This window comes from Colobus angolensis, unplaced genomic scaffold (genome assembly GCF_000951035.1).
Source record: "Colobus angolensis palliatus isolate OR3802 unplaced genomic scaffold, Cang.pa_1.0 Scaffold511, whole genome shotgun sequence".
NCBI lineage: Eukaryota > Metazoa > Chordata > Mammalia > Primates > Cercopithecidae > Colobus > Colobus angolensis.
Genome location: NW_012118611.1, coordinates 272,521 through 288,671, shown reverse-complemented (window position 1 = coordinate 288,671; position 16,151 = coordinate 272,521). Strand labels below are relative to the sequence as shown.

General features: G+C 53.2%; 1 protein-coding gene across 1 annotated transcript in view; it reads left to right on the top strand.

The window, feature by feature from the left end:
* The window catches only part of OBSCN (obscurin, cytoskeletal calmodulin and titin-interacting RhoGEF), a gene marked incomplete at its 5' end in the record, with an annotated part of 166,694 nt that overhangs the window by 107,061 nt on the left and 43,482 nt on the right, over positions 1–16,151 (top strand). Inside the window, 14 exon segments of the mRNA XM_011960527.1 lie at positions 534–809; positions 1,391–1,678; positions 1,819–2,100; positions 2,811–3,184; positions 5,481–6,351; positions 7,750–8,028; positions 12,440–12,518; positions 12,773–12,897; positions 13,167–13,364; positions 14,080–14,112; positions 14,383–14,481; positions 14,648–14,866; positions 15,356–15,416; positions 15,765–15,835. Of these exon segments, the coding sequence (XP_011815917.1) occupies positions 534–809; positions 1,391–1,678; positions 1,819–2,100; positions 2,811–3,184; positions 5,481–6,351; positions 7,750–8,028; positions 12,440–12,518; positions 12,773–12,897; positions 13,167–13,364; positions 14,080–14,112; positions 14,383–14,481; positions 14,648–14,866; positions 15,356–15,416; positions 15,765–15,835 (3,255 nt within the window).

The following is a 16,151-nucleotide window of genomic DNA, read 5'->3' as shown; positions in this document are numbered from 1 at the left end:
GGGCGGGGCTGGGGGGCTGCGGCTGCAGAGGGGACGTCAGTCCCCAAGACCCTCCTGCAGGAGGCTGGGCCGCCCACACTGCAGAGGCGCTGAGGCCCTGGTGCTGCTGGCAGGGCCAGGGAAGGGAGCGGCACAAGGGGCAGGGTTAGCCAGGGGCCGACCCCTCCCACCTGAGGCTGGGAGCCACCTGCTCCGCAGTGGGTAGAAGCCCCGGGCCCGAGGCTCAGGAGGGGTACACGGTGTGTTCGCCGTGCGCCGAGAACAGAGGCTCTCCGGAGCCAGGAGGGGGACGTGTTAGTCTCTGGGACCCACAGGAGGCTGGGTTGAAGGCAGGCATGACTGGGGGCCAGATGAGAGGTGTCTCCCGCGAGAGGCTGAGCTGACTTTGGGAGAAGGATTTGCTGGGGCCGCAAGTGGGGAGCTTCGGTCTCCCAGACCCCTCCCACCCACGCAGGTGGGATGAAGGGAGGGTCTGAAGTCCAGGCCCTGCTCCGGCCCTTGCCCTCACACCCCTTCCTCGGGCACACCCACAGGCTGGCGCCTGGAGATCCTGGAGCCGCTGAAAAATGCGGCGGTCCGGGCCGGTGCGCAGGCCCTCTTCACCTGCACGCTCAGCGAGGTGGTGCCCGTGGGAGAGGCGTCTTGGTACATCAATGGTGCCGCGGTGCAGCCGGATGACGCCGACTGGACTGTCACCGCCGACGGCAGTCACCACGCCCTACTGCTGCGCAGCGCCCAGCTCCTCCACGCTGGGGAGGTCACCTTCGCTTGCCGCGACGCCGTGTCTTCTGCGCGACTCACCGTCCTGGGTGGGTGGTGGGCGGACTCCCTTCTCCCTCCCCTGCAGGTCGGGTCTGGGGCCCGCCCGGCTTCCAGAGCTTGCGGGTCCGTAGGTGACCATCCCGGGCTGGATTCTGCAGCATCTGCCCACTGCAGAGCCTGGGGATGACTGCCTGCAGATACGGGCCTGACCGTGGGAATCTGGGAGGCTGCCCTTGGCCAGGCATAACGATGCATGAGTCTACCACCTTGTGGGTTCATAAGGCCAAAGTCCCCTCATTCTGCTCCACCTCCCCCTCAGCTCCCCCAACTCCTAATGCAGATCTGAGCCCAGCTCTGGGGAGACAGGAGGTGCAGAGACCACCAGGGGCTCTCCACACTGGGTGGGCTCTGGGCACATATAGTCTCCATGTGACACGCAAGTGCGCCACCACGGGGCCTGGACAGCATCCCTCACTCCCTGAGATGGGCTGGGCCACTGGGTACAGCAGCACGCTGCCTTCGGGTGCAGCCACACCACCTGCAGCCAGTAGCAGAGCCCAGTGGCTTCCAGAGGGGCTGTTAGTGCCCACAGGGAGCCACCCCCCTGACTGGTTCCCCTTTTCCCCAGGCCTCCCTGACCCCCCAGAGGATGCTGAAGTGGTGGCTCACAGCAGCCACACTGTGACACTGTCTTGGGCAGCTCCCATGAGTGATGGAGGTGGTGGTCTCTGTGGCTACCGCGTGGAAGTGAAGGAGGGGGCCACGGGCCAGTGGCAGCTGTGCCATGAGCTGGTGCCTGGACCCGAGTGTGTGGTGGATGGCCTGGCCCCCGGGGAGACCTACCGCTTCCGTGTGGCAGCTGTGGGCCCAGTGGGTGCTGGGGAACCGGTTCACCTGCCCCAGACGGTGCGGCTTGGTGAGTTGCGTCACTGGGGCCTGGGGAGTTCACAGCCCCCACAAGCTGGAGGAGGGAGGGGTCCCCAGGGGTGGGGCCTGCACCCTGGGTGCATCTTTGCTGATGGAGCCTGCCTTCTGTCCATGAATGCTGTTTCCCAGCAGAGCCACCGAAGCCTGTGCCTCCCCAGCCCTCTGCCCCTGAGAGCCGGCAGGTGGCAGCTGGTGAGGATGTCTGTCTGGAGCTTGAGGTGGCAGCTGAGGCTGGCGAGGTCATCTGGCACAAGGGCACGGAGCGCATCCAGCCCAGTGGGCGGTTCGAGGTGGTCTCCCAGGGTCGGCGACAGATGCTGGTGATCAGGGGCTTCACGGCAGAAGACCAGGGCGAGTACCACTGTGGCCCAGCCCAAGGCTCTGCCTGCCCCACGGCTGCCACCTTCCAGGGTGTGTCATCCCTGTCCTTCCAGGTTCCAGGGTGGGGGGCTTTGGTGTGGGGGTGCAGCTTGGCCTTCCTCTCACAGGCTCTCTTAGGGAAGGGCTGAGGGTCCTTTTGAGGATCCCATCACATAGGAAAGACTGAGGCTGCATAGGGAGATGTGGTAAACCCCATGTTGCAGAGTCTTGATGGCCTAGGCCAGCCTGCCTGTCCCTGAGCAGGTCCTGGGTGGTGCAGCCCTTGGTTCTCCTATTCTGGTCCCTTTAAGCTTCTGGGCCCCTGCACACAGACATCCCCTGTACTCTGAACCCCCTGAAAACCCCAGTGCTCCGAGCCCTCCCACACTCTGAGGCCTGTCCCCTGAACTCTGAGCCTGATCCTCCCTGTGTGGCAGCCAGCACCCCCATGAGTCTAGGCACTCTATCCCAGAAGCAGGACCAGAAGAGCTCAAATCAGCCCAATTTGCTTTCGCAGAGTCCTTTCCTGTTCCGGTCATCACATACCCTGTGCAGGGAGGTAGACTGTGGCCTCACTCAAAGTCGGGGAGCCAAGGCTCAGGGGCTCTGAGGCTTGCAAAGATTGTGCCATCTGAAGTAGCTAGTGCCAGGTGGGGGTAGAGGCCTAGCAAGGCCACAGCTCAGCTACATACTGATAAGCACCTGAGGTCTGGGCTGATGGCTCTGAACTAGCCCACTGACCAGTCTTTTGCCTTCCTCAGTGGCGCTGAGCCCAGCCTCTGTGGATGAGGCCCCTCCTCAGCCCAGCCTGCCCCTCGAGGCAGCCCAGGAGGGCGACCTGCACCAACTGTGGGAGGCCCTGGCTCGGAAACGTCGCATGAGCCGTGAGCCCACGCTAGACTCCATTAGCGAGCTGCCTGAGGAGGATGGCCGCTCACAGCACCTGCCACAGGAGGCAGAGGAGGTGGCACCTGATCTCTCCGAAGGCTACTCCACGGCTGATGAGCTGGCACGCACTGGAGAGGCTGACCTCTCACACACCAGCTCTGATGATGAGTCCCGGGCAGGCACCCCTTCCCTGGTCACCTACCTCAAGAAGGCTGGGAGGCAAGGCACTTCACCACTGGCCAGCAAGGTGAGCCCCCCCAACTTAGCCTGCAAGGAGAGGTCTGAGACCTTCACCAGCCATCCATCCATCCATCCATCCATCCACCCACCCACTATTCATTTGCCATTCATCCACCCATCTATACATCTACTCATCTATCCATCTTTTCTTCCATTCATCCACTCATGTGCCATTCATCCATCTTTCCTTCCTTCCTTCCATGCATCCATTCATCCATCTTTCCTTCCTTCCTTCCATGTATCCATCCATGCATCTTTCTATACATCCATTCATCCATACACCATTCATCTATCTCTCCATCCATGCATCCATCCACCATTCATCCACCCATCCATGCATCCATCCATCCACCATTCATCCATCCATGCATGCATTTTTCTATCCATCATTCATCCAACCATCCACCATTCATCTATCCATCCATCCATGCATCTATCTACCATTCATTCAGCCATCCATGCATCAATCCATCCACCATTCCTCTATCCATCCACCATTCATCTATCCATCCATTCATGCACCCATCCGCCATTCATCCACCCATCCATGCATCCATCCATCCACCATTCATCCATCCATCCATACATGCATCCATCCACCATTCATCCATTCATTCATGCATACATTCATCCATACACCATTCATCCACCCATCTATGCATCCATCCACCATCCATCCATTCATTCATGCATCCATCCATCTAAACCACTCATCCACCCATGTATGCATCCATCGATCCATCCATCCTTCCATCCACCCATCCACCATTCATCCGTCTATGCATCCATCCATCCATGCATCCACCCATCCTTTCATTCATCCAGCTGCCATCCATCTATTCAATCCAACTGCCATCCATCTATTCAGGCATCCGTTTTTCCGTCCTTCCATCCTTCTACCTAATCCATCCATTCATACATCTGTCTTTCCTTACTTTCATCTGTTTATGCATCATCCATCTACCATCCATCCATCCATTCATCCATCCTTCCATCCATCCATACACGATCCATCCATCAGTGCATGCATTTATTCTCTTCTGTCTGTCCACCATCCGTCCTTCAATCCATGCATCTGTCTGTTCTTCCTTCTATCCATCCATCCATGTATCCATTCTTCCTTTCATTCATTCATCCATTCATGCATTCATTCTTTCTTTCATCCACCCATCTATTTATGTGTCCATCTTTCTTTCATCTATTCCTTCATCTGCCATCTATTCATATGTTCATCTTTCTTTCCTTTGTTCCATCTATTCATCCACCATCTATCCATCCATGCACACATTCTTCCTTCCATCTAGTCATGCATTCACCCATCTGCCATCTATATACTCATCCGTCTATCATCTGTTCACCATCTTACCATCTGTCTATTCATCATCTTTCCATAATCCTTCCATCTATGCATGTATCCATTCATCCATCTACCATCCTTCCATTTGTCCATCCATGTATACTTCCATCCTTCCTTCTTTTCATCTATTCACCCATTCTCCTATCTGACATGCACCCATCTACCCACTATCCATTCATGTAGCTACTCACCATCCTGTTATTCATCCATCCATCTACCATCCACCCACCATCCTTCCATTCCATTCCATTCCATTCCATTCATCCATCCATCTACTATCCATCTGCCACTCCTGCACCTGTTCACCTGTTCATTCATTTGTCTGTCAGCCTGTTTACCCACCTATAAAACCATACAACTCCATCCATCTGCTGTTTATCATCCATGCACCTACTCTTTCACCCATCCATCCACCATTTGTCCATAATCTATTCCTGTACTTTTTCACCTGTTTGTCTGTTTGTCAGCCTGTTTACCCACTCATCTACCCATACTACCATCTGTGTAACCATTCACTCATCCACCAGCTACCCACCCACCCATCCATCTATCCATCCATCCATACACCTGTTCTCCCATTCAACCATCCATTAATCAGTGTATCTCTCCATCCACCCTGCATCCATCCATTCATATACACATCTGACCATTAAAACTTTTGCCTGAAGAGTTGGAACTGGTCTCTTCATGGTGTTCTTCACAACCCTGTTCATCGTGGTCTGAGTGATTGTGTAAAGTGATTTCCAGGAAGTGGGCTTGCTTTATGGAAGGTGCTGTCAGACATCTAGGTCAAATTGAAGCTAGTGTTGGTCCAATCGGTAGGAGGAAAAAGGGCATACTGGAGCAAGACCTGGAGCTGCCCCTGCCATGCATTCCACACCAGTCGTGCCCTGTTCCTGGCCTCAGATTCCCTATCTCACCATGACGTCAGGCTCTGTGCCCACAGGTTGGGGCCCCAGCAGCCCCCTCTGTGAAGCCACAGCAGCAGCAGGAGCCGCTGGCTGCTGTGCACCCACCACTGGGAGACCTGAGCACCAAAGACCTGGGTGATCCCTCGATGGACAAGGCAGCTGTGAAGATCCAGGCCGCCTTTAAGGGCTACAAGGTCCGGAAGGAGATGAAGCAGCAGGAAGGGCCTATGTTCTCCCACGCATTTGGGGACACTGAGGCACAGGTAGGGGATGCCCTGCGGCTGGAGTGTGTCGTGGCCAGCAAGGCAGATGTGCGAGCCTGCTGGCTGAAGGATGGTGTGGAGCTCACCGACGGGCGGCACCATCACATCGACCAGCTTGGGGATGGCACCTGTTCTCTGCTGATCACTGACCTGGACCATGCTGATGCTGGCCACTACACCTGTCAGGTGAGCAACAAGTTTGGCCAGGTGGCCCACAGTGCCTGCGTGGTGGTCAGTGGGACAGAGAGTGAGGCCGAGAGCTCCTCTGGGGGTGAGCTGGACGATGCCTTCCGCCGGGCTGCCCGGCGGCTGCACCGACTCTTCCGCACAAAAAGCCCGGCTGAGGTTTCAGACGAGGAGCTCTTCCTGAGTGCAGATGAGGGCCCTGCAGAGCCAGAGGAGCCCGCGGACTGGCAGACATACCGTGAAGATGAGCATTTCATTTGCATCCGTTTTGAGGCACTCACTGAGGCCCGCCAGGCGGTAACTCGCTTCCAGGAGATGTTTGCCACACTGGGCATCGGGGTGGAGATCAACCTGGTGGAGGAGGGGCCTCGGAGGGTAGAGATGCGCATCAGCAAAGAGGCCCCCGCCCCTGTGGTGCCTCCAGAGCCGTTGCCCAGCCTACTGACTTCTGATGCTGGTGAGTCTGCACACAGCCTCGGTCTGGGGTCACGAACCAGGGTGCAGAGGCAGGGAGAGGCAGGGGAGAAGGATCCAGAGTCTGCTGCAAGCTTAAGGGGTTACCCGTGCCCACCATTGGGTTCTTTGTAGGTGCAGCCCACTGAGGTGTGAAAAGCCCTGACTTTGAAGTTAAATAGAGCTGAATTTGAACTCCAACCCTGTCTCTTACTAACTATGCGCTTTGGGGGAAGCTGCTTAGCATCTTTGTACCTCATCTTTCACATCTGTGAAATGAGAATCGGAATGCAGTTCTACCTTGGTATACACAGAGGATGGATTTTAGAACCCTTATGTGTACCCAAATCCACACATACTCAAGTCCCCAAATCAGCCCTGCAGAACCTATATGTATGAAAAGTCAGCCCTCCCTATACAGGGTTTTGCATCCCACAGATGCTGTATTTTTTTTATCCAGTTTGGTTGAAAAATATCCACACATAAGTGGACCCATGCAGTTCAAATGCATGTTGTTCAAAGGTCATTTGTATTCACTCTCTAGAATTTTTTAAAAATGAGACTCTGAGGCCGGGCGCGGTGGCTCAAGCCTGTAATCCCAGCACTTTGGGAGGCCGAGACGGGTGGATCACGAGGTCAGGAGATCGAGACCATCCTGGCTAACACGGTGAAACCCCGTCTCAACTGAAAAATACAAAAAACTAGCCGGGCAAGGTGGCGGGCGCCTGTAGTCCCAGCTACTCGGGAGGCTGAGGCAGGAGAATGGAGTGAACCTGGGAGGCGGAGCTTGCAGTGAGCTGAGATCCGGCCACTGCACTCCAGCCTGGGCGACAGAGCCAGACTCCGTCTCAAAAAAAAAAAAAGAGACTCTGAAACCTGTATAAAATGCTGCACTCCTCATGATCCAGTCTGCTACCGTTTCCCATTCCAGCATCTAGGAGTAATTAAAAAGCCATTTCCTTATTTACTTGTATCTCTCTAGGAATGTTAAAGAGGGTATGATGAAAGACCCACAGTGTTATTTCTTGAAACTTCTCTCCAATTTTGAGCCTCTGTCTTGCTTCAAATCCCTCACCTGCTCCTTCTGGACTTACAGGCCACACAGTCTTTATCTTTGCTTTACCTCCCTTTTCCTCCCTGTTTCCAGCCCTTTATCGCTTTTGCCTCAGAGCAGCCTGCGAACCAAGCTGGCAAACAGAATTCTTAGAGAACAAGAAAGAGAGAGAACGTTAGCAGGCAAAGATACCATTCTGTTTAGCTGTCAGGGTCTATGAACACTCCCATATGAATGATTGCTCTGTACATCATATTTGTCAAACCATTCATCTGGTGGCAACTTGCATGTATGTGGCAGCCAGACGTGATCATTGTTCCCTGGGGCTAAATCACCCATCTATCCCAGCCCCAGTGTTCCTGACCGAGTTGCAGAACCAAGAAGTACAGGATGGGTATCCTGTGAGCTTTGACTGCGTGGTGAGAGGTCAGCCCATGCCCAGTGTGCGCTGGTTCAAGGATGGGAAGTTGTTGGAGGAGGATGACCACTACATGATTAATGAAGACCAACAGGGTGGCCATCAGCTCATCATCACGGCCGTGGTGCCAGCAGACATGGGTGTCTACCGCTGCCTGGCCGAGAACAGCATGGGTGTCTCCTCCACCAAGGCTGAGCTCCGTGTGGACCGTGAGTACTGCGTCTGGTTTGGTGTTTCCAGGGTGGGTGGTGTAGGGGCTCCTGAGTTGGTCTTGAGGATGATTCAGAGAGCATTCGTCTCAGGCCAGGCAGGATTTGGGGCCTCAGAGTCTTGTGGCTGATGAAAAGCTCTCTGGGAGCTAGGGCCAAGACAGGCCCCCAGTCTGGAGCCCCTTGGGGTAAGGGGTTGAGGGATTTCATCTCTGTGAGAGGCATCCTGGCTGGAACAGAGGCCCAGGAAGGTTTGGAAGGTGGACCTCATGGAGTAAGGTGAGGGGGTCAAGAAGGGTGAGTCCAGCCTACCCCAACCACTCCCTTGAGGTCCCTTTTGAAGGCTGTCAGATGGCTTGATCAGGAAGCCTCTCAGGAGAAGCTCAGGGGCATGGTGAATGGTTCATGGCACTGTGACTGGAGGGCAGTGGTATAATCACAGCTCACTGTAACCTCAAATTCCTGGCCTCAAGTGATCCTCCTGCCTCAACAAAGGTTTTAAATTTTAATAAAGTACAATTTATCTACTTTGTTCTTTGGTTGCTTGTGCTTTAGTTGTCATTTCTAAGAAATTATTGCCTAATCCAAGGTTATAAAGAGTTAAACACCTGTGCCTATAGTAACTCATGTATTTAGGTCTTTGGTCCATTTTGAGGTTTTTTTGTTTTGTTTTTTTGTTTGTTTTTTTTTGTATATGATACGAAGTAAGGGCCCAAGTTTGTTCTTTTAATGTGGATACCCAGTTGTCTCAGCACCATTTGTTGAAAAGACTATTTCCCCATTGAATTGTCTTGGAATTCTTGTCAAAATTTGATTTTCTGTAAATGTGTGGGTTTATTTATGGACTCTAAATTCTGTTTCATTCATCCAAATGTCTTTCATTAAGCCAGCACTACACTATCCTGATTACAGTAGCTCTGTAGTGGGTTTTGAAATTGGGAGGGTAAGTCCTCCAACTTCCTTCTTTTTCAAGATTGTTTTGCCTATTCTGGGTGCCTTGCATTTTCATATGAATTTTAGGATCAGCTTATCTCTTTCTTCACAAAAATTCTCTAGGTATTTTTAAAGATTTTTAAAAAAATAACTGGTTATGAGTAATTTGATTATGATGTTCTTTGGTGTACTTTTCTTCATGTTTGTTGAGGTTGGACTTTGTTGACTCTCTTAGAACTGTGAGTTTAGAGTTTTCATTAAGTTTGGAATTTCTGTGACCATTATTGCTTCAAATATTCTTTTCTTCAATTACATACATATTAAGACATATTATTATTAATTGCTTCAAATATTCTTTTCTTCATTTACCTGTATATTAAGTCACATGGAGTGTGTACAGTTCACTAATGCTCTTTTCACTTTTAAAAATTTCTGTATCTTTCATTTTGCATAGTTTTTATTCATGCCTTTATGTCCACTGTCTTTTCTTCTGTAATATCCATCCTATGAATCTCATTCATTTTATTATTTGTCTCTATAAGTTCTACTTGAGTTTTTTAAAATATATTCTGCATCTCTACTTAACCTTTTGAATGCAGAGAATACAATTTTAATACCTGTTTTCATGTCTGCTCTACCAGTTCTAACATCTGCATCAGTTCTGGGTTGGTTTCAGTTGATTATTTTCTACTTTATGGGTCATCTTTTCCTGTCTCTTGGTATGTCTGGTGATCTTTGATTTTGGTATGTCTGGTGATCTTTGATTGAGGGCCTGACATTGTAAACTTTACCCTGTTAGGATATTTTGTATTTCTGCCGATCTTCTTGAGCTTTGTTCTGGGATACAGCGAAGATACTTGGATGCAGTTTTATTCTTTGGGGCCTAGCTTTTATGATTTCTTTGGTGGCTCCAGAGCAGTGCTCAGTCTAGGGCTAATTATTTCCCACTGCTGAGGCAAGAACTTTCCTGAGTACTCTACTCAATGCCCTTTGAGTTAGGAATTTTTCTAGTCTGACTGGTAGAACCAGGAGCTATTCCTGGTACTATTTCCCCTAATCCTTTCAGGTGGGTCTTTCCTCACATGTAAATGCTAATCAGTATTCTGCTGAGTCCTTGAGGCAGGTCCTTTCTCTGTACTGCTTTCTTTTCTCCAGTACTTTGTCTGTGAACTCTAGCTGCCTTAGTCTCCCAGGACTGTGAGCTCCATCTTCTCATCTCAAGGAGTCTGCTGGGCCCTACCTCAGTTTCCCTTCCCTGAGTCTACAAATTCAAGGCAGGAAACTGGAGCAATCATAGGGCTCATCTTTGTTTCCCATGTTTAAGAAATCGCTGTCCTGGCCTGGTGCACTTTGGCTCATGACTGTAATCCCAGCATTTTGGAAGGCTTAGGCAGGAGGATCACTTGAGCCTAGAAGTTCATGACTAGCCTGGGCAACACAGTGAGACCCTGTCTCTACAAAAAAAAAATACAAAAAAATTAGCCAGGCGTGGTGCTGTACATCTATAGTCCCAGCTACTTGGGAAGCTAAGGCAAGAGGATCGCTTGAGCCTGGGAGGTTGAGGCTGCAGTGAGCTATGATTACACCACTGTACTCCAGTCTGGGTGACAGAGTGAGGCTCTGTCTCAAAAAAAAAAAAAAAAAAAAAAAGAAAAGAAAAGTAGAGACATAGAATATATTTTATTTATTTTTTTTAATCTCTCAAGATTTATTTTTCAGTTCTTTTTCCATTAAGTTATTGGGGTACAGGTGGTATTTGGTTACATGAGTAAGTTCTTTAGTAGTGATTGGCGAGATTTTGATGCACCCATCACCTGAGCACTATACACTGCACCTTGTTTGTAGTCTTTCATCCCTCGCCCCCACTCCCACACTTCCCCCCAAGTCCCCAAAGTCCATTGTATCATTCTTATGCCTTTGCATCCTCATAGCTTGGCTCCCACATATCAGTGAGAACATATGATGTTTGGTTTTCCATTGCTGAGTTACCTCACTTAGAATGATAGTCTCCAATCTCATCCAAGTCACTGCAAATGCTGTTAATCCATTCCTTTTTATGGTTGTGTAGTATTCCATCCTATATATATATACCACAGTTACTTTATCCACTTGGTTGGTTCCATGATTTTGCAGTTGTGAATTGTGCTGCTATAAACATGCGTATGCAAGTGTCTTTTTGAAATAATGACTTATTTTCCTCTGGGTAGATACCCAGTAGTGGGATTGCTGGAAGAAATGGTAGTTCTACCTTTAGTCCTTTAAGGAATCTCCACACTGTTCCATAGTGGCTATACTAGTTTACATTCCCACCAGTAGTGTAGAAGTGTTTCCTGACCACTGCAACCACACCAACATCTACTGTTCTTTAAATTTTTAAATTATGACCATCCTTGCAGAAGTTAGGTGGTATCACATTGTGGTTTTGATTTGCATTTCCCTGATGATTAGTGATGTTGAGACAGAATATATTTTAAAAACCCAAGTAGAACTTCCAGAGATAAAAAATCCAATGGATAGGATTAATAGCAGGTAGAGAAGAATATTATAAATTTATTACAGAAGAGGGCGGGCGCGGTGGCTCACACCTGTAATCCCAGCACTTTGGGAGGCCGAGGTGGGCAGATCATGAGGTCAAGAGATCGAGACCATCCTGACTAACACGGTGAAACCCCGTCTCGACTAAATATACAAAAAATTAGCTGGCGTGGTGGCAGGCGCCTGTAGTCCCAGCTACTCAGGAGGCTGAGGCAATGGCGTGAACCCAGGAGGTGGAGCTTGCAGTGAGCTGAGATCGTGCCTCTGCATTCCAGCCTGGGCGATAGAGCAAGACTCCGTCTCAAAAATATACATATATATATATTACAGAAGAAAAAAATACATCATTCAAGGACATGATAGAAAGAGGATGAGGGAGGTCTCTGGGGTCCCTTCTATAAGGGCAGTAATCCCATTCATGGAAGTTCCACCCTCATCACCTAATCACCTCCCAAGGGCCCATCTCTTCATCCATAGGGGGTTAATATTTCAGCATATGGTCTTTGGGGGGCATCTCAACATTTAGTCCATAAAAGAGGGTAAGTCCAACCTCGGTCACTCCATCTTGACTAGAAACACAAGTCCTAGCTGTTTGAGGCCTGTATCTTTTCATCCCATTATTCCCTAGTAGGATGGAACTGGAAGGTTCTACCACTATCACTGTTTCTTCTGAGGCCTCTGGATCATTCGTTATTAGTTTGTCGTATCAAAGAGGCTTGTAGTTAGTTATAGGCCTTGAAGTATGGGGCTGGTAATAGCTAGGGGTGGAGAGGCTACAGTGTCACTATTCCCCCTATGACTTCCTAGCTACCAAGTCTAAGTGGCTTCCAGGCAAGGCTCTGTAGTCAGGACCTCTGAGGGCCGAGGCCATCCTGGTGTAGGAGCTCGTGCTGGGGCAGACGGGATGGCAGGCCTTGCTCCAGTTCCCCTCTTCCTTCCCCAGTGACAAGCACAGACTATGACACTGCAGCGGATGCCACGGAGACCTCATCCTACTTCAGTGCCCAAGGCTACTTGTCCAGGTAGGAGCTGCCAGAGGTGGGCTGTGCCCCACGGACTGACGTTGCAGGGCCTCTTGAGGAGTGATGCTGCTGGGTGAGGGCAGGGCTTGGTCTGACAGCGTCCAATCCTGGAGCCTTCCTCCAAGCCCTGGCGGTCTCTGTCAGCAAACAGGGGCTTCCAACGTCATCCATGCCCAAGCCCCTCAGCACCCCTCCCGCCCTGCTCCCCTCACTGCCCTACTTTATGGCTGACCCCTTTTCTGTTCTCCTGCCAGCCGGGAGCAGGAGGGAACAGAGTCCACCACTGATGAGGGCCAGCTGCCCCAGGTGGTGGAGGAACTGAGAGACCTCCAGGTGGCCCCTGGCACACGCCTGGCCAAGTTCCAGCTCAAGGTGAAAGGTGAGAGGGAGAGGGAGTGGGGACACGGTCATGGCAGGATGGAGGCCAAGGAGCCGTGCCCCATCAGCTACAATTGAAAGGAGACCCCAGCAACAGGGTCAGGCAGTCACTCTCCCTGCTGCCTGGGTGCTGGAGGCCGACACTCCATCACTGGTGGTGTGGGGGTCTTTGAGGGACCCCCTCTCCAGGCCTTCATCTGTCTCCCATCTGGAGGACACAGTGCCCGTGGGTGGTAGCCCAGGCTGACCACTCCCCCTCCTGTGGCCCAGGCTACCCTGCTCCCAGATTATACTGGTTCAAAGATGGCCAGCCCCTGACCGCATCTGCCCACATCCGCATGACTGACAAAAAGACCCTGCACACCCTGGAGATCATCTCAGTCACTCGGGAGGACTCTGGCCAGTATGCGGCCTACATCAGCAATGCCATGGGTGCCGCCTACTCATCTGCCCGGCTGCTGGTCCGAGGTGGGTGCTCCGAGGGGCCGGGCAGAGACTTGGGCCCTGGGCAGCATCCTGGGCAGGGCTGACATCCCCTGCACACCTTGCCATATCAGGCCCTCAGCGGGAGTCACTGGTACAAAGTGGCACAGATGGCCAGAAGTTGGCCCTTCAGGGAGCGGGTGTGCAGCCCTCTGTCCTGACTGATGGGCAGGCTGGAGGTTGAAGTTGACCCAAGAAAGTGGGTAAACACTGAGGCTCTAGGTAAATCCAGGCACAGCCAGAGCCGGTGTAGCTTGGGACTAGAGGACCCTACTTCCTTATTGTTCAAAAAGTTCTGAGCACTGAGAGTTCATTCCAAGTTTCACCCAAACCTGTCCCGCCACTGCTGCAGCTTTCCCCAGCGTCCCCAGGTGTGAGTCCTCTGCTGCTCTGGGCAGCATTATTTGGTTGTATGCTGGTTCCAGTGTGGGGCCACAGAGCCCGTGGCAGGGTGAGGGTGGGTGGTGGGGCATTGGGTCTGGTCCATGCGGCCTGTTGCCTCTGTCACCAGAGTGTGTAAGTTGCAGGGCTCCATGGCCCAGGTTTCAGGCAGGGGTTAGGACGTTTGCTTAGGGAGCAGCGCTGCCCTTGGGTTCCCTCACTGCAGGGGGTAGAACTGCTGGGCTCCCGCACAGCACTGGGTAGGAGCCACGGCGGGGGCCTGTGTGTGCTGGGTGTCTGACTCTAGTGCCTCTTTCAGGCCCCGATGAGCCAGAAGAGAAGCCTGCATCAGGTGAGGCAGCCCCAGACAGTCAGGGAGAGGCCAGGTGGCCATGGGTGCCGAGGGCCCGACCCTAGGGCTGGCCGCAGTGGAGGTGTGGGTGGCCATAGGCTGGCTCAGGGAGGGCGCACCTAGGAGACAGCCCGGCCGAGGGGACAGCGTGGTGCTGTCCAGGTGTTGGCTGTGGAGAGCCACCTGGGGGCCTGCAGACATCATCGGGGGCCAGGAGGCAGGCAGTGGGGGTTGTGCCAAGGTCTCTGCCAGCCACCCTGTGCCCCCTAGATGTGCATGAGCAGCTGGTGCCACCCCGAATGCTGGAGAGGTTCACCCCCAAGAAAGTGAAGAAAGGCTCCAGCATCACCTTCTCTGTGAAGGTAGAAGGTAAGGCATTTCCTGTCCCCTGCTGTGGAAAGATCACCCCTGGGGGATGGGACAGAGGTGCCCCCTCCCCATTCAGATCATCCTGAGGGAGGGCCACAGGCAGGGCTCCACCTCCAGAGGCCCGGCTCCTGGCGGGGTGCACTCACCACCTCCTACCCGCCCCTAGGACGCCCGGCGCCCACCGTGCACTGGCTCAGGGAGGAGGCTGAGAGGGGTGTCCTGTGGATTGGCCCTGACACGCCAGGCTACACCATGGCCAGCTCTGCACAGCAGCACAGCCTGGTCCTGCTGGACGTGGGCCGGCAGCACCAGGGCACCTACACGTGCATCGCCAGCAACGCTGCCGGCCAGGCCCTCTGCTCTGCCAGCCTGCGCGTCTCGGGCCGTGAGTGGGGGGTGGGGAGGTGGAGGGCTGGGACATGGGAGGTGGGCACTGGGTAGCTTTGGAGTCTCCTTGGGGCACACTGCCCATCACCACCATCTGGGCTGGGACCCTGTGCGACCCCTTCCTTCCTCTTCTCATTCTTTGACAGCACCAGGGAGACCCCAAGATGGGTCAGGCCCTGGTGGTGCTGGTGGTTTTGAGCCTCAGAGTCCCCTCTGGGCCCAGGCCCCGGGGGTTCTGCACCGCCGGCTCCAGGGACTTTTCCTGAAGCCCCCTGCATCCTGGGCCTTGCTCAGCCCCTCTGAGGACAGGAGAACCCCTGTTCTCCTCCCATCACTGTTGGGGTGACCACAGGCCAAGAGTGGGATGGGGAGGTGAGCTTGGGCACAGCCCTTGCTCAGGGCTTCAGAGGGACCCAGTCCAGATCTGGAATCAGACATGTCGGGGTTGGGAGCACTGTCCTGATGGCTTGCCCGGTCCTCCTTACAGTGTCTAAGGTGGAGGAGCAGGAGAAAGTGAAGGAAGCACTGATTTCCACTTTCCTGCAGGGGTAAGTGAGGGTTGCCCCTGGAGGCTGTTCCGGTCAGGGCCAGGGAGGATGCTCTAGGAGTGGGGGATGGGACGGCGCTGACCCTGGGGAGAACACCTGTCCCAGAGCGTGTCCTGGCTCTGCCTCATGCAGGCCGTGTGGTTTGGGCCAGCTCTCTTCCTTCTCTGCACCTCAGTTTCCCCATTGTAAAGCGAGGGCTTCTGTTGGGCCTCTCTGGTATGGAGCCCCTTTCTCTAGTATCTTGGTCTGTTGTCCCCAGACCCTCTTTTTGTCAGGAGCTTCTGCATAAGGACAGAGGGTGGTGGGGTCCAGCCCAGGCCTCTCAGGACACCCCCTTTGCCTGTTTAGGACCACACAAGCCGTCTCAGCACAGGGGTTGGAAACTGCGAGTTTTGCTGACCTTGGTGGGCAGAGGAAAGGTACAGTCAGGGTGGGTGCATGCCTGTGAGGGGCCAGGGTGGCTGATCCCCTGATGCTGGGATCAAGGGGGAGGCTGCCCGGGGGTGGCTCCAGGCCTCAGAGGCCCCTCCTGAGCAGCACAGCACTGAGACACCTGCTCACACAGCCAGGACCAACCCATGCCTGGACTTCAGGCTTGATTAGTGTCGGAACCATGTCTGATCCCCATGGATCTGGGAGCCTGCGGGGTCCCTGGGCCAGCCCTGGGCACAGAGCTCACATCCAGCGGGCTGTGTAGATACCAGGGTCTGGGTAGAACTCCTAGGTGCTGGGCAC